Below are 21,897 nucleotides of genomic sequence, written 5' to 3'. Positions count from 1 at the left end.
ATAGCAACCAAGTCCTAGCATCTAATTAACTGGGAACTCAGTTTCTCTTAAATGCTCAGTTTCCATGATTAAAATTCCAGAAAAGAGAGATTTGGTACCAGGTGCGCTTGGAAGTCTGATGACATTGTCACAAATATAAATGGAACAGCAAGAGCTACTGAGTTTTTAGTCAGAGATGCTGAATTAATAGAAGACTAAATAGTTTGTAAAGAAACAAGTTCTGGATGAAGATCTAGTAATAAGACAGATGGTAAGCAAACTGAACTCTTTGAACGAAGTCCTTCTGGATAAGAGACATTTCAGCTCGTCGCCATCTAAATTGCTTGAGTGTTATGAAAGCCAAAGTATGGCTGGTAATATGACAAATAGATGATTAAATTTATTATTGCTGAATTTGTTGAAGAGTGAGTAATTTGGTGCCAAGTAATTTTCTCAGCTTGGTGAAACCTCTTATTCTGACCTGCACTGCTGTTTTATAACCGATGTTTCAGTTCATTTGAAACACTCATTATATGACGTATGGTTTATAATAATGCTTATTTAGCAAAGTTCCTTTCTATAATGTTTTTCAACCTAAGAAGTAGTACTTTGCAAAATTATCACGCTTTCTGTAACAAAACAGAGTGTGTTAACAGACTGATGCTCTAATGTGTCAGTGACTGCTTGTATCTGCATTACAATACTGTGTCAACTGTTGTAAATTCGTTTTTGTGTTTGGCAGACTTTTTTACACTTTATAATCTCATTTTTGCTTTGCTGTTTTCCATCCTGTGTTAGTGTTCACTGGGAACAGTCGTTACAAGACTCATTGTGCCATTAATATTGATGATTTAACAACGTTTGCAGCCACATTCTACTGTGGTTATTTTTAACTTTTAAAAAAGTATACTCCAGCAAGTGTTTTCTCTAACAAAATATGACATCTGTTAAAGCAGCTCTTCCCTGAGAATCGGTCTGATGTTTTGGTGCTTGGCTCCAATGTGTATTCAACGCCATTTCTTATGTGTGGTCTGTTTTAATGCTGTGCTTTTTTAATGTGAGTTTTTGTTTTGTTTTGTTTTCAATTATTAATATAAATGAATGATATTTAAAAATGGAGACACTAAAAGTAACAGATTGCAGAAATGAGGTCTCCCTGTTGTGTGCTATGATTGTGCAGTGCGGTCACACTCCAATACTCCAATGATTAAGTTTTAACTTTAATTTCAGGTCTGCCTTCAAAAATAGATTTTTAGCTCAGTGGCAACTTTCTGGTTAAATAAAGGCTAAATAAATACAAAACATTGTCTAAAATGGATAAATGCATTGAACATACAGTAGCTACATTTGTAAAATACCATTTAAATATAAGTAACATTTCATGAATATAGCAGATAAAACATTAGCTTATAAATTTACTAAAATATAATATAAACTAAAGACTTTTATAATGACAGGACAGCAGGATGATTTATAGAAACAAGACCTTGTTTCTGACATGGCCCTTCATGCTAGCTGTCAGTGTGACTCATTGATTTGGCATATTCTTGTTGACAAAACAGCTTGGTTGTTGTCATCGGCTACAACAATATAGGCTGTCATGCTCTACTGTTCCATTTGATACATCATCAATCCACAATATGCTAGTGGAGATTCTGTTTTAGAAAGGAATATCTATAAAGTCCATTGTTGTGTCAAAAAGTGTGTTATAAATTTATCAATCTGCTTCAATAAAACAGTGAAGACGCTTTTTGTCAATTATTAATGTGAGTACTGTCAAGATTTGTACGTTTTCTAGCACCAAAAGATGATGAAATGTGCCCTTTTATAAGACGTGCTGACAAAGAGGATGGTCTTTTGACCAGTAAAATAAAAGAAATAAATAAAAATAGCAGTGCAACAATATTTTTGATATGTTAGTGGAGTATTTGTCCTGACATGTTTTCTTAACTTAATTATTAAATCCTCATTAGTTTTAAGTATGGTCCACAGATTGATTGAGTATTCAATTATCAATTATAACACTGAGAACACCTTTGTTGACACAGCCATTTATCGTCTGTCTCCACTCACTTATTAAGTAGTTACTTTATAATCTATCTGTGAAGCAGAGAGTATATTGTGCTATGTTATGAAGCTAAATGTGAAAAAGTGGAAGTGGTGTGATCCCTTTCCATTGCCACTATATATACATTAAATTATGAAGTGATGTCATTAATGGAATCTCAACCTAAAAATCCTAGAAGTTGTATACTTAGGCTGTTGACAATTCTAAAATATTTTATGTCTTCAAGACCATTCAGCTAAATAAGTCAGGCCTTTTTTTACAATTTATGATTTTGTCTCTAGGAAAATGTAACTTACAGCAGCACTTTCCCCTCCAGTTCTTCATGTCTTACATTTCTACACTTAAACACACCTGGCTGACATGAATGGGCTACAGCTTGATGAAGAGCTGATGTGCTGACCCATTTTACTGAATAATATGTGTGGGAGTAGGAAAAATACGTAGAATACAGTTGGGGGAGCTGAGAATTAGTATTAGACACCTCAGGCTTAAGTATTGCATCATTCAAAAACAGGAGTTAAAACTTATTTATTAAAATATGAGTGTGGGAATGGCAAATGTACGAGATTTTCTTTCAAGAAAACAACTAATTGCACTAGGATTCAGTCTTTGCACATAAAATGCTTTGTGTGTGTGAATGTTTATTAATTTGACTAGTAAACCTGAGATGAAGTTTTAAAGTCAGCGAAGCATCTTTTACATCAAAACAAGGCTTGTTAACATCATCAATCAAAAGTTTATTGTTCTCTACCTTCTCTGCAGATGCAGGAGCCGTCGACTGGAGAGCAAGATGCTTGGTTGTGGCAGGAGCAGGTGGACATGCAGCTTGGCCCAAATAGACCAGGTGGACATACAGTGGCACAGTCCTCACCCTGTGGAGGAAATAATGCTAATTCAGGCAAGTCAGGCAAAACAAATAAATAAATAAACTATTATAAACAGTTAGAGACAGCAGGACAAACAGGGTTACCTGGGTTAACTGTTTACCCAGGCTGATCATACTGTATTATGTGCAAAGCAAATGAGCAAGCCAACTGTAAATTTAAAGTAAAGGTAAAAGGGAAAGACCACACTTGATCACTTGCAAGCAATCATTTTTAAGCTTCCAATTACCCACTCTATATATTCTGACAGCACCTTCCCCCAGCCATGCTTTTTGCTTTCCTACATCACCCCATCTCTCAATTTTCCCCCACATCTCTCTTTATACAAGTCTCATCACTTTTCAACTGTGAGCCTGGCAAGACTCCAAAGGCCTGGGAATCCACACTTCTCATCCATCCCTCAGCAGGCAAGCAATGATTAAATCTTCAATCTTCCCCTCTTCACTTCATTAGTACAACTAGTTCTGTTCTCAGTACACTTCCTGTTACATAAGTTGCCGTCTTTGTCTTGTGCCTTGACCAGTGGAGGATATAGTGTATCTCCTGACATATACTCTGCAAAGAAATGTTGAATACCCCACATGCTGACCCACACCAAATCAAGAGATCACCAGGATATAAACAGCTGTTGTATGTTGCAATAAAGCAAATATAAGTTTTGGTGTTGAAATACAGTAAGATATAAACAGAAAGTGGCATCCCATGCAGCTATAACAGCTTCTTCTCTACTGGAAAAAGATTGTACTAGTTTTACAAGTGTGCTTAAGGGAAGTTTTGACCATTCTTCCAGAAGTGCATATGTATGGTTAGACCCTGATGTTGGATAAAAGGTCTGGTTGGAGGATCCATTTATCTTCTAATTTATTTTATTACTAAATCATGAAAGATATAGAATTAACATAATTTGTGCATGCAACAATAACTTTCTGGATGCCAATCTTTAGTTTTTTTGACATGCTCCAACAAGACATTCCATACCTGTGTCTCTATATGTGGAATTTTATTTTGAGGTATCGAACTTGAAATGCTTGACTTGGAAAAAGAGTAACTAAATAAGCACAAAGCAAAAATTAGACTAATTCATAATTGTTCATGAAAAGTCAAAGGAAAAAAAATGACCCCAAGTAATTATGAAAAACTTATTAGATTTTTTTTTCTCGTTTGTTTTTTTATTTGCCTAGTATCGCCTGTGTCCAAAGTGTACATTGTAAAACTTGCAATGATGACCTGAAGTGGAAAGGAGAAAGCAAAACTGTCTACATCTTCATTAGGAACACCGTGGGGGCTACGAGTGGTGAGAATGTCAATGCAAGAGATTTTGGCCCACAGTGAAAATAGGAAACAATGGACTAAAAGCCAAACAGCTAGATTCCACTAGGGGAAGAACATAATCTTATACTTATCTGTGACACACTGCTGGCACACTTGACACACTTCTATTAATGAGAACACCAATAAAGGATCAGCACTAATATCCTTAAGTTTCTTCTTCTTGCATTAGATAAATTATTTGGTAAAGGACATAAAGTACTCATTCTATGTCCTCTGCAAGCTTCATTAGAGTTTTTTTTCTGCTTTACCACCTCAACTAGTCTCGTCCCTCCCTCAGCTGGAGATCACAGCCACTGTACGGGCTCCCACAGTCTCCCTTTCAAAACCATGCATTGAGTGACAGGTGACACAATGATTTAGAGTTCCAATTAGAGGCCCAGAGGAGTCCTGAGTGGATCTTGCTTTGCTCACCAGAGTGCTGGGGGACTGCTGGCTGCTCACTGCTCTCATTATCATTTTGAACTCAGCTTAAACAGGAGGCAGGAGGAGATGTGCCAGTGGACGCCAGGGGCAGAACACACATCTTATAAAGTTGCTCCCTCGTACACCACATAAAAGCGTCTGTCTGTGAATGAAATTTTTATCAATCGGTTGCAATAACCTTTGTTCTGCTGAAAGTGACAGCTTCGAGACTGCTAACAATAGCAGTTCCGTTGCAGTTGTTAAGCGTGAAGAAGTTTGAGCGGCTGGCAGGGGGGGGAAGTTAGATAGCGGGTGTGGGGGGATGGGTCGGAGGTTTTAGGCTTTAGCCCTTCCTCAGAGAAAAGGCAATTTATTGGTGACTGGACTCATGGATAAAATGATACCCAGCCACAAATGGCCACATGGATTCCATTTGGTTTCCCCCTCATGGTGCAGTAACCAGACCACTTGGCCTGTTCTCCAGAGTGGAAAGACACTACTCTCATTAGTCGTCTGATTCACATTTGTTCAAAGAGGGGAGGGATAGGGGTCTGAATTTGAATTAACACACAGGCCTGTCAGTCTTTGGCATGAGAGCAGCAAAACCTTATATAACATAGCTTAAAGTTAGTAACTAGAGCCTTTAGAAAAAACTCGTAGGTGAATGTCAACTATTTGACCAGAAAAGGCTTTTTTCCTCTAGAAACCTTTTTATGAGATCCTGGACCAAAGTTGAGTCTGTTTACACTGTGGAGTTCGAAATTGTGCTGTTTATGCTAATTATGTCCTACTGCTGTAGTGTTGCTACTATAGATCAAATGATCTGGGGAGACAGGTCTCCCACTGCAACTGAAGAATTCAGAATGTGATGGAAAAAAACCCAAAAATATTCCAGAACAGCATTAATAACGGAGGCATTAATCTCTTTTATGGTTTTCAAGTCAAGTGCTGTCACTCCAAAGTTTACACAAGAGAGATTGTGTAGACTCTCATTGTACAGATTTTGACTCCTGACTCTGTGCAAGAGAAAGAGAAATAGGTCAGGTTGCCAGAAAAAGCAATGATTATCAGTGATAACACTATAAACTATGTTCAAAGACCCAAGTGATGACACTTTATAACTTATGTGGTCACTCCACACCTTACACACTTGTCACAATATTACTGGTCAACCTTGATTTTTGTAATGTAGAAATTTGCGCAGCTTTTAACACTAGCACACATAATTTGATCTAAAGCCTAGCAAGGCTGCCAATGACTTTTTGAACATTTCTTTTGCAGAGATTACGCAGCATGTACAGTATGTCATGTAAATACATACATCAAACATCCTAGTAAAGATCCAGTGATAATATAGCTTATTCTAACACTGGACCATGCAAATGCACTGACCTCTCCTTCAGATTTTGGGTGCTTCAAAGTAAAAGTTATACTGACGGCATGACCAACATTGTGACTTTGTTGTCACCTTGAGTGCACCAAATGAGGAGAAAAATTGTATTCTAGATGGTCAGCTGATCTTTAAGTTTGGAAATATCCACAGCCAGACAAAAATTATAGCAAATATAACGTATCCGTCCTGACGCAGTTAAATATCTAGAATATCAACTTTTGAACCAACCCTTAAATACACACTATTTAGTCTGGGAATGCATCAAAAGCAACACATACACATCAAAGATGTGACAGGACTTGATAGATTTGATTAGGAAACAACATGATGTCAGCTTTACAGTAAAGCTTGTAGCTATTAAAAGTTTTTTTTTTCTTTCTCAATGCAGAGATTTGTCTTTATGTGAAATGAGAGAAGAAGAAAAAGCTCTGTTGAGGCTTGCAGCTTAGTTTTAGCCGTAGTATAGTTATTTCACAGCAGGTGCAATTTAAAATAGAATTAAAATCACATCTACCTTAAAGGAATTTTATGACATCAACACATTTTAATGAGTAGAGCTTTTGAAATAAAACACAGGGGAAGGATAACAGACCACTTACAGAACACCGCTTCTTAAACTTAAAATCGGTTGATGATAAACAATTCTGCAGAGTAGTGACTGTTTTAATTTGTACTTCAGAAAATAAATGCGGCAAAGCTATCTTGCATTATCAGTTTAAGTCCCTAAAAATTCCTCTGACTAGAGTGTTTATGCCTCCACAGAGGCTGGAAGCAGAAGCCTAGACTTTATTTGTTTATTTAGTAAAATCAATATTTCCACTGATTTCATAAATGTATTTGAAATGTACTCGGTAAAATCACATTTAATTTGAATTGCTGGGTTTAAATTGTTTTTATGCAAACAAAAATATTATTTACTCTTGTTTTATAATTTAAAGTTGACAGAAAATGTGAACTGTAGAGATGACTGAAACAAAATTATGGGCATACCGAAATTCAGAGAGATGTTTAGCCCACAGCATGACAAAACTCCAGCTTTGGTTCAGGGTACATTCAAAAAGGACTACCTCCCTACCAGAGCCATGTTTTGAGGTTGATTTCTACTGCTGATAATCCGATTTGGCCATGGTTCCTGCAGTGGAAATAAAAAGGGTAAAATAATGTCACCGGAAAACTATCCTGGCCTCTGGAAAAGGTTCCTGCAGTAGAAACACACCTAGATTGCCCTTAGCCACAGCAGTAAATTTGTACCTATTAGTATTTTAATGTAATTGGAATACTTCTTTTTCAGAAAGCCTTTACCTGACACAACATTGATTAGGCTTTTATCCACCGAGACCTGATGCAAATGGCACCACTAATTACCAATCAGTTTCACTCCTTAGCGGAGCATCTACCTGCTGGACGTGTGAATCCAGAGTAAATTTATTGCAGCACAAAAGAGAGGGAGCCACGATGAAAGTTGGGAATGGGATTTAGTTTCCTCATTTACAAAGGAAAACCTGAATAGATTCCTAAAGCTTTCCTGTTTCAAGTGAGGACAGGGCACGTAGAAACTGCAGTGTTACACTGTGCCCGCACTGTAGATTGTAAGGGACAGTGCCTGAATAGGTAACATGTAATCACTTTGTCTGAGCCAAAAAGAGCATGTCCAATTACCAGGACTAAATCAAGCGTGCCGGTGCTCAGTCTGTTCCAACACTTTGCTTGGTTTGTCCCCCGATGGGACTCCAGAACAAAAAAAATGCAGAGGGGAGGCTTAGTCTTATAAGCGATCCCCAGAGGAAGTGACTTGTCTGGCAATCATAGCCTCAACACCATCATCAGCCACGTTTTAACAGGTCCACCTCATAATAAACATGTACCATGAATATGACGCAAACGGGAAGCAGCTACAGACCAATAAATGCACAACAATATGTTTCAATGGTTTGCAGAGCAGCAGCTTTGTTAAAAGTACCAAAAAACACAATGAACATTCACCTCCCCTCTCCCCGCACATAAACACACAAATTCTCCATATGAGCTGCGTCTGTTCCCATCTGACTGCCTCCTTTTCTATCCAGCTTCTGCCCTCTAGGTCTGTTTAATGGATCTGGCAGCCCTTCCCTGCAGCCGCCACAGTGAACAGGTGGAGCAAATTAAGACACAGTCTGGAGCCCCGCTCGGTAGCTCAATTCACCACAGAGGCTCGCTGTAAGACACAGGCAATTTCCACTGAAATGTAACATTGGCAGACGTGTACTCTCCTGGTCTCTGTTGCTCCGTAACTTCAGATTGCAAAACACAAAATACAATGGCGAAACTGATTGGAGTTACTCAACTAATTTGACAGTTGTAAAAAGGGGACAATATGGATGCAGGAAAAAAGGACTAAAAACAAAACTGACCAAAGATTAACTTTTCCTTTCAAGGCACAAAAACATAGATCGAAGCTTGCTCTGTTCTTGTTTCTTTGACCCTTCATAAATTCAGTCCTATTTGTAAAATTACATAGCTACTCACACAGGGTCGCAATTGAGACTGAATTATAGTGGACCCATGTCCAGCGGTGCAACAAGGCGTATCTATAATAACACAAAAAATACTTTCACCTTGATTTTAACAGTCTGTATATAAAAAGCTCCTAAAGAAAAACTGGGACCATTTCCAAAATATTTCTGCCTCAATTACTTTTTTTCACAGTAGCCACAAATAACATGCAACATAAATTAAACTTACAACTTTCAGAACTAAAACTTACAAAGTACAAGGATAACACTTTAGGGCATGCAACGGGAGATCCTGTTTCCTGGCTAGCAACCATTTTAAAAATGTTTTAAAGAGGTTTTGATCAAGCATTCTTCCGGATTTTTGAAAAAAAAAAGTTATAGTGTAGTTGATTTGCTACTATTTTTATGTTATTTTAAGTTTTAAGCAAGTACTTTGTTAGGAATAACCAATTTGGTTGTTAAATATTTTTTTGTGAATCAAATTGTGTTACCTTGGGTACTATTTTTTTTTTTTTTAACTCAGCTCAAGGAACAAATTTGGAAGGGAATTTACAAACCTGTGCAATCTCTTCCAGTTTTGGCAGCAATTTCTGGACTGTGCAGAAATACAGATTTCAATAAATTCTGAAGATGCAAAATTAAAGCAGTGAAGTCCAGGCAAAAGGGACAATTGGCACCTGTTTTTGAGTCAGATTATAGTTGTTCAAGTACAGAAAGTGTATTGAACAGAATTATGTCCATCTCTTTAACTGTGATGCTCATAAATAAAAAGCATTTAATGAGTATTAAATATATATACATCAGAATCTAAACACATTGTCAGAATAAAAAAGCAATTGCACTCAGTTAACTTCACTTAAAAGAAAAAATGGTTTTGACAGTGTGTTAAAATTAAACTGAAAACAGTCAAACTACCAAAATAATCTGAATAAACTCCAGAAAACCAGAAGAGCTTTTGATAACTTTAAGTGTAAATATGAAATTAATAAAACCAAACTTATTATATTGCTTTTTTTTCCCTTCCTTATATTATTAAGCATCTATTTTATATTTGGAAAATTTGACCTAAGTTTCTTGTTTGACTCATATTGCCATGTTGACTCAAAATGACAACTGTCTTGAAGAAACCAGCTGAGGGTCAAAGTGAAAGTAACATAAGAGGAAATGTCAAATCAGTAGAAAATAAACAGTAATCTGTTAATAATAAGCAGTGCTTTGGAAACAGAAAGCTCACCATGAAGCCAGGAGCACAGGTACAGATCCCTGTGACAGGATGACAGTCAGCTCCATTGGTGCAGCTGCAAGGCAGAAAGCATCCTTCTCCGTAGAATCCAGGAGGGCAGGTCTCATTGCAGTAAAGCCCTGTCCACCCGGGTGAGCATGTGCATTCACCAGATAGTGGGTGGCAGCTACAAATAAATCCAAACGAGAGGAATAGGAGATAAAGGTAAGAAGAGTAAGCACCAAAGCGATCAGCTCTTCATATTTAAGCAGGATCAAAGTATGATGCCTGCAGCAACAGTAGACTATGTGCTTGTTTCAGATAAATGAAGTGTCCCTTTTCTCCTTCATTCAGTAATGACTTCTATGGCTGATGCCCAGTTCCTGCTGGAATCAGAGCATTAGCACTACATTAACTATGAATGTTGCTGAGGAATTATGAATGAAGCAAAGGTCGCGATTAAAAGCTAACTGGATGACATGGCTGCGATGTCTACAGACTTCGGAATGACCACTGGCTTTAAGGAAAGTCGAGACGAAGTTAAGTCACCGAGGTCCTTTTTCACTTGAAATTTTTCGAAAGACAATATGTGTTGCCTTCATTAAAAGCCTTCAGTAAAAGTAGCCAAATTTGCATCAAGAAAATGAAAAAATGAAGCAAGATAAAAAAAAAAAAGGAAATGCCAGGACGTAATGAGCACATGTTGGGTAGGATACAGTTCTACGGACATAGAGCAGAAACTGGCTCTATCTCCCTTATGCTTGTGATGGGATCAAGGGAAATTTATAAATTCATTCGTTTGTTGATCTGGGAGCTCTGGGGTGCAGATGGTAATTAACAGGTTCGGTAATAATGGGACTTGCTTATTTAAGATGTTAAATACAATAAGAAGCGTCCTAAAATGAACGCAAAGAGGCTAGGGTGATGTGGTCCTGTTCTTCTGTACCGGTAGGCAAATCATGGAGGAGCACTGTGAACAAGCTGCAGGCGTGATAACTGAGACAGAGGAAGCACCAGGTATAAAGAATTGATGTAATCTAACTGTGAGGTAATGAAAGCCTGAAGAATTTTAGTTTGTGATGATTTTTAGTTAGTGAGGAATGTTTTAAAGTCTGACTGATCTCTTTCTTTTAATGAAGATCTGAATCTAAAATAACTTCCTAAGCATGAGGCTTAACATGCAGGGTGAAATGAGCATAAGGTAATGATGTGAACTAAAGAAATTATCAGATTTTTTTTTCACCATGCAGTTAAAGGAAGTTACTTTCCATTTATGATGTTATGTGATTCAAGCAAAGAAGTCGTTGAACTCAATCTGTAGATCTTGAACAGAGGATTACTGGGTGTCACCAATATTTTTTTATGTATTGTTCTTTCTGATTGTATTTCTGAGTGGCCCCAGAAAGGACCCCTGTGTATAACCTTGGCATACATTGACACCGGTTATCAGCCAGTGCCAAGAGTGATGCACCGAGGTCATCACTTACCTCACAGTGTTGGTGGTGTTACAAGGGCAGTACTTGTCACAGATGAGGCCGTAAAGGCCCGAAGGACAGAATCTCTCTTGACAATTAGGGCCTTTAAAGCCTGTTTCACACAGACAAGCTCCATTGATGTGGTGACACTTCGCACCGTTCTGACACTCACACCTTTGGTTGCACTGTGGACCATAGGTGCCCACAGGACAGTCTTCTTGACATCTGAAGGAAAGTTACACAGAAATGACACTGAAATGCTGCACAGGGAGAGGATAAAAAATTATCAATAGTAACCTACAAAATAAATAATTTAACCCAGTGCCAAGCAAAAAAAATGTAAAATTAAACACTTCAGTGGCTATTTCATGTTTAAGTAAAACTCTAGCTTTAATAACCACATATATTATTAACATTTCAACATTCAAAATATGGCTATGTGCTTTAAAAGATCTAGACTAGCATGGTCAATTTTCTTCAAGTACTTTTCACAAAATCCCTAAAAGTAGAGCCTGCTGCGAACACCTCTGTGTCTCTGCAGGGGCTCGATGAGACTTGGCAGTCATCGTCATGCAGGAAAATTAAAATTATTTGAGAGTTTTTCCAACATGAAGAACTGAACCAGAACAGAAAATTGATTTTTGTCCTCTTTTCACTTCTCTTTACAGTATTAGTAGGTTATTGGTCTCAAAGCTGTTGCAAATAGTTCAATTACATAAGAAAATGTTCAAGCCATGCTTCATGTTTGAATTTCCTCAGTTTTAGTAATATCAGGGGACAACTGAAATATTATACTTGACAGAAGAGGCTGGGGGGTTTAACGCAATCTCAGATTATTCCTGGCAGGTTCATTCACCTGCCACTGACAAAATGAATGAGGGCAATTTTGTAAAATAATAAAGTAAAAGAAAGGTCTTGTAAAGGAGGTGTTTCCATCAAAGAGACAATTGCTTTACTCAAACTAATAAACGCGGGCTGCCCTGGGCCTCTCCAGCAGGCATGGGAAACTAAAAAGATCCGTGTATGTTGATGAGGGCTTAATATAAGTCCATTACTTATAATTAATGAGCAGAACCCAAACAGCATATAGCCCATGGTGAGATCAATGGACAGGCTGGGAGGAGTGAATTTGTATGAGGCCTCCAGACATGAAACCTTTCTGGCCAGGATGCAGTACAAGATTAATTAGGCATAAACACCCCTATTAAAAGCTTCCAGTACACCTTCAGATGGAGTAATGGATGTTAATAAATGCTCATTTCTCCTGAGAGAGAGATTTTATAGCGTTACCTTTATCTTTTAAAACAGAAGCCGGATTTATGCCTCATTTGGAAATTAACAATGGGAATAGGTCAATGAGTGTCTGTTTAAACTCATCGTTTTGCGTCAGATCAAAATATTAATAAACCATGTCATTGTCTGACCTACGGTTTAAAGTATAAGTGAGAAGGTTTGCGCTGAGTAATTCCCAGAACGACAAACGAATTATGTGTTTAGGCATCAGCTGTTTACCTGCGTCCACTGAATCCAGCTGTACACTGGCACTTTCCAGTGACATGGTCGCACAGGCCGCCATTGCGACAGGAACAGTCTTTGCTGCAGTTGATGCCGTATTTGCCCAGAGGGCAGGGCTGAGCACACACCGAACCCTTTAAAGGACAAGACTATATAAATACTCTGAACACAAATGTTAATGTCTGAGCCTAAACGGTCAAAGTCTGCAGATATGTATGCAACTACTGTCAAATACAAATACAATCTCACTGACACTGTTTGGCACCCATGGTACATATCAAATTTAAATATAGCATGATCTGGCAAAGAGGTATTACATGGCCATAAAAACAATAATAAAAACACAAATTACAACAACATTTGCAACATTTACTTTAGGCTTTACTAAGGCTGTAGTTCAATTCTTTTTTATTATGGTTTTTTTTTTCTACACTGGAAAAATGTAATTTCCTACAATAAAAGAAGAAACATATTTATGAAGGGTTGTGTAAAAGATTATCATCCAACATAACTTAAAAAATGCAAAGAAAAATGTTTTCTTTTTTCTTTTATGAAGAAACACAAAGGTAGTCTTAAACATAAGCCCAATGACATTCAATCATTTTCTTCTCTGAGGCATTCCTCTTTTGTTACATTTTGCTCTTTTTGTGACCTACCGTCCAACCAGCAGGGCAGGAACAGTCTCCCGTAATGTGGTGACATGTTCCTCCATTTTGACAGGGGCAACGCTGCTCACACTGCGGTCCATGGCTGCCGGAGGGGCACCGCTCCCCACAGCTGCCACCACACATGTCAGGCATCAAGTCCCGTAATGTACGCCAATATTTTGTCTCAGAAAGCAGCAAAATAGCAAGTGTGTTTTTGGTACTCACAAAGCTCCTGTGTATCCTGATGCACAAATGCACTCTCCTGTTTCATGGTCACACGTGGCACCATTGAGACACTGGCAGGGCAGCAGACACCCCTTGCCATAGTAACCATTCTCACACAGGTCCTCGCAACGCCACCCCTGGTACCCATCCGTGCACACACAAGCTCCTGTTATAGGGTTACACTTAGCCTCATTTCGGCACTGGCAACGATTACTGCAGTGAGGTCCCCAGAAGTCACTCTCACAGCCTGCGGGCACAAAAATAAAAAGGATTAAAAAGGTCAGAACATCAAAATAATTTTTAAAAAAGTTATTCTATTTGTTCTTGAAATCACAGTGGTCATTTAAAAAAAAGAAAAGTAATTAAATTACTCATTAATATTCTCCTTAAAACATTAAATAGCTCATTATAAATAATAAATGTCAAGAAATGAATCTACTCAACCAGAGTTTTTATTTCAAGTTCAATTTCTGTAATTATATTCTAATAAATACAAGTGTGAAAAGCCTGGCTTTTATATAAAAGCATAAGATCTGTGATATTTGTCAAGGAATTATATGCTTGAATTGAAGCTAAAATTTTATCCGTGTATTTTTTAAGTGGCAAATTTGGATTTTTGGAGCCACACCAATTTCAAGGCACATGCTGAGTAACTGAGCGTCTGTGGGCATGAAGTCAGCAGACACTCAGTTCAGCTTATTGAGGACTTTAATTTATATTTTAGACCTCTGTGTTTCACCTCATCTAAACTTGACCAGACTACCTTTTGCTTTGCTTTATAAGCAATTAATTGAAGTCTCAAACTCCAATCCTTAAAACTATAACACTACACTGAAGTTTCTATTGTAGTTCATTGTTTTTTTGTTATTTTCTTTAAGAGTGGCAGAAAGAGCAAAGACAACCAGAGAAGCAACAGTTTGAAACGCTTCTCTCTGACCATTCAGTCAGTAAGTTGCCAAAAGAACAATAAAGCGGTTATTAATTAACTTCAATTAAGAAACTGTCAGCTAGTATGCTTAAAAAAATCAAGTTCTATTCAGGAGGAAAAAGTCATAGGTTAACTCTCTTATAATCAAAATGATATACAAGCAATCTGGATTTATTTTGTTGTTATGTCTGCTAAATTATCACAAAAATGTCCAGAGACAACTTGCCAAATCCTGTGTGTGCTGACTGTATTGTAAAAAGAAAAGTGACTTCAAGGTAAGGTATAAAACAGACAAAGAAATTTTAAATGCAGTAAATATTGACTGAAACACACACAGAATTGGACTGTTGATTGAAACCAAACCGGTTTGCGAATCGTCAACTCATCATATACAAACACTAGATCACTGTAACAAAGACACTCTTTGGTCTGGATGTAATGTGAGTTTAAGTTAGTTAAATATTTACTAATAAAATCAAAATAAGCAGAGCTATGAAAGAACTTTATTAAAAAACATTACTTCCATGACAACTTTGCAGTTCATCCTGACTGTAAGGGAGTGAAAGAGAGCAAAAGGTTTGGCAGAAAAAATCCAAGGTAGACCCTATTACATGTGTCTAGTAGAAACGGTGGTCCTCTTAGAAATCTTAGAAGTTGGGAAATGTTCCATATTCTTTAGAGAATACACACAAATGTGGCAGTTTTCCTAGCCATGCTAACTGCTGATATAAGATGCTTGACAATTTAAAATGCAAGTTTCCTAATCATTTGTCTCTGCTTAAAATAGTCAGAAAACCCTATTTTACAGAGACTGTTTTCAGACACACACTGCATACCTTCACATCTGCTCCCAATATAAATAAATAATTACTAGCATATGTTCAATGCTATATTTTTGTCTTATTACAACAAGCCTCCTACAGAATTATAGTTCCTGCAGAGTGATTGGAATTGGACAAAATGTGTCAATTTTACAATACTATTTTCCAGGGTCCAGGGTGTACCCCGCCTCTCACCCAATGACTATTGGATATTGGCACTATCCCCCTGCGACCATGCAAGGACAAGACAATGGATGGAAGACCCATTCCTCTCAAAGAGTTTCAAAAAATAGAAATCAGCAACAATATTGTGACCAGTGCATCCCTGCTTACTGACTGACAGCGTGGAAAGGTTGAGCCAGAATTAACACCTAGATGAGGCCACAGTCGAGTATATGGTCCATGACAACTATGTAAAGTGTTTGGAAGTGTAAGCACCAGTAAACAGCAAAAATTGTCCATCTGCCTGTAAAACGATTAAGCTATAATAAGGCGTTATCTAGAGCTCACTGACATTGCCTAATAGTACATGAGGGAATGATGTAAAACAAACTCATTCCACCAGGAATTGGTCTGTTTACAAAAACTCAATAAAATCTATAACTGCAAGCAAACTGCTAATTTTCAAGGTTAAATGAGCAACGGCCTCCTTAGTGATGAACAATCAGCTCTGAGATGGGTTTGAGGACAGTTCTCACTCCCACCAGGGTAATTGCTCTTTTGAGAAGCTCTATGATTTACGTGATTGTTCTGACTTTATGTCTCTCCATCAGTAGCTGCATTACCAGCGCTGTATTGCTTCACATAGAAGCCCAGCTTGAGATCCTAACCAGCACAACAGAGAGAGAGGCAAATGCTCAATCATCGATTTCCACATCATTGCAGCCTCAGTTGTAAATGTAAAGACACTTCTCACCCCTTCCTCGTATGCTCGCTTTGCCAAAGCTGTGATCAGTCAGAGTAGGAGCCTAATGAACCCTCTTTCATGGAAGGCACTGAAGCCTGTTTTTTCCAGGTACACAGCAGGATGATGATCAACTCTTCCCTGATGCGGACAGGTCTGCTCCGAAGGGGGTCTCTAAACACCGGGCAAGTGCAGTATTACTTCAGCCGGCTGGACAGACTAGAGGCCGCATTACAAGGCTCACACTAATTTTGATCTAATCTGCTTCTGGGCTGCATTTTGCCATGAATGAGCTCCCTGAAGGCTGAGCTGCTGCCACGCAAACGACCCTGGCACATTAGATCTGAGGTGTGTTCGGGCAGTTGTGGTAATGGATGAGCAGCTTAGCTGCAACTCTGTTTAGCGGTCTATAAGCACTCATCAGTGTTCCCTAAGCACATCAGAAAAATAGGCAGGCCACATAACTAGAGGCATCATAACTAATGTTTTCAACCCAAATCTGAATCACAATAACAGTGAGGGGCATTTTGTACTGTTACATATACAGTGTCTTGCAAAAGTAGATTCTCTATATTTTGTCTCTTTATTTCAAAAGAGACTAAATAAATTATAGATCAACAAAAGTTAGAAGTAATTGTGAAGGAGAAGTGAAATAACACATGTATTTTGAAACGCTTAATAAATAACGATTTGGAACAAGTGGTTTCAGTTTATATTTAACTACCCCTGAATGAAATACAGTTCAAAAGTCACTTAAACAGTGTACTTCTTACAAACATCTTCTTGAAAACAGACAGGTCAAGGATAAGGTTGTTGAGAAGTTTAAAACAGGTTCAGGTTAGAAAATAGTATTGTAAGATTGACAATCTCATTAAGTACTGTCTCATGTGTGGTCCAAATGCAAACTAGTCAAAGCTGACAGGCAGTGGCGCAAAAGGTGGCTATGCACTGTATGCAACGCATAGGGGCGCTGCACTAGAGGGGGCGCAAAAATGATGTGGGGAATAGTTTTTTCTAGTCAGCATTTTATGTACTTAACAGCTGTTTGTGTTTGAAATGATCAATAACAAAGGAATAGCACTGATTAGGTGCCCCCCTCCCTGCCAGCCGCTCTCCCCTCCCATACAGGTAGCTTGGGCAGCATCCCTTTGAGAACGCGCTGAGGCGTGTTTTTTTTCTTTTAAATTTGTAGTAATGCCTCGACAACAGGGAGTTAAAGATGGGGCGCAGAAAACACTCTGGGGCACAAAACAGAAAACGGAAGAGGGGGAAGGATAAAGATGTTGGAGAGACAAAGAAAAGCTTTTCAAAGTGGTTGAAAGACAGTAGGTAAGTAATGTCAGTGTATCAACAATAGAGTTGTTGATATTTAGGTTAGCATAAGCTAGCCTAAAATGACAGGCAGTTGTTGTCCAATACGGGACGCGATTTACTCCGTATCGCTATAATGTCTGATAGACACACCTATCACACACATCTCAACAATAAGTGTAATAATAATGACCAAAACAAAACACGGGAAATATTAGGCTCAGCTAAATTGTCAGTTGCGGGACCTAAATAGGACCCCACAAACTGACGCTGTTGTCATGGTTACTTAGAGATGGACACTACACAGCCGCAGTGAGCTGCTATCAACCAGTGTCTTTTTAAAATGTCCACCCGATACCACATCGTCCTTAGAAATAAAACCTCTGGCACAAATACAGATGGTAGTGGGGAGACAGGCTAAACAATCAGTGAAGTTTAATAGGGGCATTAAAATAAATGTGTCGGTGATATTCAGTGGCGCACAGTGGGTTGTTTGATATCAGACAGAATGGATCAGGAGAGGTACCGCAGACCTGTCAGAACCTAAAGAACCAGACATCAGTCTCTTCATCCCTCAATCATTTCCTGAGACCAAAAAATAATATAAATGGCAATTTAAAGAACAAATCATACAAATAGATTAATAGTAAATAAATATTGTGAAGAGAACATTAAAAACGTTTGTTATGATTGTGTAGGAAAAATTTTTGATATCTTTTATAAATACAGTGTTTTGTGGTCAATATTATTTCACCATTTTATTAATGTGGGTTGCCAGTTTGGATAAGGCTTCCTATCAAGCTATAAGAATGATAGAAAACATGCTAACAAAATGCCTCAGACCTGCAGACACAGGCTAACAGAAGCGGCTCTTTGGCTCACTGGTCAAGTTTATGTCAGGAGTGGGGTGGGGGGGCATCCACCTCAAAAATATGTAGTTGCGCCCCTGCTGACAGGTCAGGCATAGGGAGTAGTAATCAGAAAAGCAGCCAAGAGGCCCTAGGGTAACTGTGGTGGAGCCACAGAGTTCCAATCTCAGCTGTGACAATCTGTGGACAGGGCAGCTGTTAGTCTTGATTCTACAAATTTGACCTGTAGTGTGTCAAAAGTAAAAGCAAGAGTAACAAGAACAAAGTTTTTATTATTTTTTATTTTTTTTTAAAGAAAATCATTAACTGTGTAGTGTTTGCAGTTTGACACTAGCCATGTGGGGGACAAACCAAATGTGAAAATTAAAACTGAACTAAATGGCCTGTTTGCACAATTATACTTGTAGCAGAAAACTAACATTGCACATAAAACACACTCTCTTTATGGGGAACATTAGGTTGGCAGCATCATGCTGTGGGGCTGATTTTCTTTAGTAGAGAGAAGGAAACTAGTCAAAGTTGGTGGGAAGAACAATGGAGCTCTATCTATGGAGCAATCCTGCAAGAAACCTGATAGCAAACAACTTGAAACAGTAATGGCAGGTCCTAATACAGATGTTTACATGCAAAATGATTACTGTCTCTTTGAATGATGAGAAAAATCCCATTGTTGGGCAGAGCTTTGGAGACCTCTGATAGGTTAACTGACATAATTGAGTTAGTTGGAGGCACACTTGCCTCCAATTAATTCATGGATGTATTTTAATGTCACAGCTGACACACACTGCTTTCTGGTTTGACATGATTGGAAAGTCAAAAGAAATCAGCCAAGATGTCAAGAAAAGATTTGTGAAGCTGCATCATCTTTGGGAACAATCTCTAGATCAGGTGCTGTATTAAACTGTTCCAAAAATATATGCAAGTAGTAATTTCACAGTAGAAGCTTCAAAAAAATACTTTAACGCCACAATTTCTTCCCAAATAACCTATTGATTGACGAGCAGGTCCCAGGCGAGCAGGATCACATTACAGCCAATAGAAAGATTTTATAATTAGACTTTCAAAACTATGAATAAAAAAATCTAACTCATATCGTCATTGTAAAATATTAAGTAAGTATAAATTTCTGAGTTGAGATAATATTATCACCTATTCAGATATTACACTTACATACAAAGTGCTTCATTGAATGGGTCCACCTCCTTTAAACTATTCTGCTCAATTACAATCAAATATAACCACAAGACCAGCTTGCAGAGGGGATTGCAAATAATCACTCTGAAAATCTCTTTTGGTCATTCATGTTTTAAAAGCCCTTCGCTGTTATGAGGACACCCGTGGCTAATACGCCGACTAACATTTGGGGTGACAGTTAAGGTGTTAAATTAATACAGCTGAATTAAAAAATGCTTATGTTTGTTTTCATGGGCGTGAAATGCTTATTATAAATGCCAACTTGTTCTATTATAAGTTACATGTGTATGAATTGTTTTTTAATTTATCATTAACCTGCCAGTGGACAGATGAAAATTAGCCCTTGTGGCCCTTGAAACCGGCAAACATGGTTGTCTTAATGTACTCATGATGATAAATATGCATTGTCCCTTATGAAATAAACTGAAATTCAAATAAAGAAATGTTGGGAACGACTCCGGAGACAGATTTAGTTTTTCAGACATTTATGTATTTTGGTCCAAAATGTGGATGCTTGTGCCATTCTAAATGTTGAAGTATGGGGGTGGCAGTATCATGTTGTGGGGTTGTTTTGTTGCATTTGGAACTGGTATTCTTCAGAAAATAGATGGTATAATGTGAAAAGAATTATGCTTGTGTGAAATATACAGTGTCTTGAAAAAGTGTAAGAAATATACAGTAGCTACAAAATAAGTACAAGAAATATATAATGCTGTATAAAAGAAATATAGAGTGCTGTATAAAAGTACAAGAAATATGCTGTGCCTTGCCAAAGCAATATCTATAGACATCAGCCAAGAAATTGAACGCAGATTGGTTATCCAAATGGTCAATAACCCTGAGCAAACAGCCAAAGTGATTATAAATAATGCATTTTTTAATGATGCATTTTATTCATTAGTGTATTTAGACACCAAAGGACACTACAAGAAAAAAAAACAATACAAGAATGTAGATGTAGAAAAAGGAAAAACAATGAAATTTACAAATGAGATTAGAATAAAAACACTAACTTTAACAGGTCTTGAGTTGCATTTTGAAAGAATAGACTCAATATCACAGATATCTGGAGGTAGAGAGTTCTTTAGTTGGGGAGCAGAGTGAGAAAAGGCTCTGCTCTCTCACGGTGCTGAGGTGGACAGAGGGAACAGGGCGGTAGATAGAAGAGGAAGAACAGAGAGATCATGAACACATGAATCAGCCGGTGTAGGGTGAGATCTAAAGGATTGGAGTTGGATCAAATGAGCATGGCCAGAAATATATAGTAAAATATAGTAAAGTGGCTTAAGGACAACAAAGTCAATGTTTTAGCTCCTAATATTTTTCAGACCTAGTTTAGTTTCAGACCTATTTGTCCTCCTATTCTTGTCAGAAGAGGACATATTTACCGAGTCAAAGCTATTTTACAAAGGAAAATGGGCAAGCATATCAGTGCCCTGATGTGCAAAACTGGTAGAGACATCCAAAGACTTGCAGCTATAATCAGCAAAATGTGGCTTACTACTTAAGATTGGTAAGTTCAAATACAAAAAAAAGAGTCTTCAACTTCACAGACATGCACAACTTTGTGGTGGCCTATTACACGATCCTACCACCACCAAAACAGACAAAACACAAAAGACAATAAAGTTTGTGAAAAGGTTCATGAGGGATGCATGCTTTCGTAGGGAACTGCATATCGCAAAAGATACAATACATAAAAAAACAGAACAAAAGTCTTGATTTTTAATCCTTTGGAGCCTAAACAACATTACCAGTTTGAGCCTTAAACCTTCTTTAGTTTACAGTTAACAGCCTCAGCACACTCCCAGCAAAACCCATTATTTCACCGCCTCTCAACTAAGCAGAGGTTCTCCAACTTTAGCCAGCAGTCTCTCTCTTCCCAGCTCTGACAGCATTTAACTGTGATTAAGGAGTCAGAGTTCATGATGAGCTGCAGGCGGAAACACAGAGAGAGAAAGCAAAGGGAGGAAACATCTAGCATAAAGGCTTCGCTTTCTAGAGGGTACACCTAAATTGTGTACAGTGATAGGGACCCCTGCGGGTTTGAGGTGTGTGGGCAGGAAATCCCACTCATGTCTGAATCCCGAGAAGTTGCAATCCATCCCATTAAGTGGTCTGACCTGGGTCAGTGTACCTCACCAGAGAAAACACACACCTTACAACCTGGACTATTGGTGTTGATAACAGTCAAAACATAGATAACCTCACACACAGAGAAAAAGGTCCAATCCCA

General features: G+C 38.0%; 1 protein-coding gene across 5 annotated transcripts in view; it reads right to left on the bottom strand.

The window, feature by feature from the left end:
- megf11 (multiple EGF-like-domains 11) overlaps positions 1-21,897 on the bottom strand; it is a 104,691-nt gene that overhangs the window by 20,701 nt on the left and 62,093 nt on the right. For all 5 annotated transcript variants that reach the window (XM_032548775.1, XM_032548747.1, XM_032548754.1 and 2 more), the window contains 6 exons: positions 13,635-13,881; positions 13,419-13,539; positions 12,760-12,896; positions 11,260-11,472; positions 9,785-9,959; positions 2,799-2,919 (listed from right to left, as the gene is read on the bottom strand). In XM_032548775.1, the coding sequence (XP_032404666.1) occupies positions 2,799-2,919; positions 9,785-9,959; positions 11,260-11,472; positions 12,760-12,896; positions 13,419-13,539; positions 13,635-13,881 (1,014 nt within the window). The remainder of the gene's footprint in view (positions 1-2,798; positions 2,920-9,784; positions 9,960-11,259; positions 11,473-12,759; positions 12,897-13,418; positions 13,540-13,634; positions 13,882-21,897) is intronic.

The sequence above is a fragment of the Xiphophorus hellerii genome, chromosome 2 (assembly GCF_003331165.1).
Source record: "Xiphophorus hellerii strain 12219 chromosome 2, Xiphophorus_hellerii-4.1, whole genome shotgun sequence".
NCBI lineage: Eukaryota > Metazoa > Chordata > Actinopteri > Cyprinodontiformes > Poeciliidae > Xiphophorus > Xiphophorus hellerii.
This window is presented reverse-complemented; position numbering and strand designations above follow the sequence as displayed.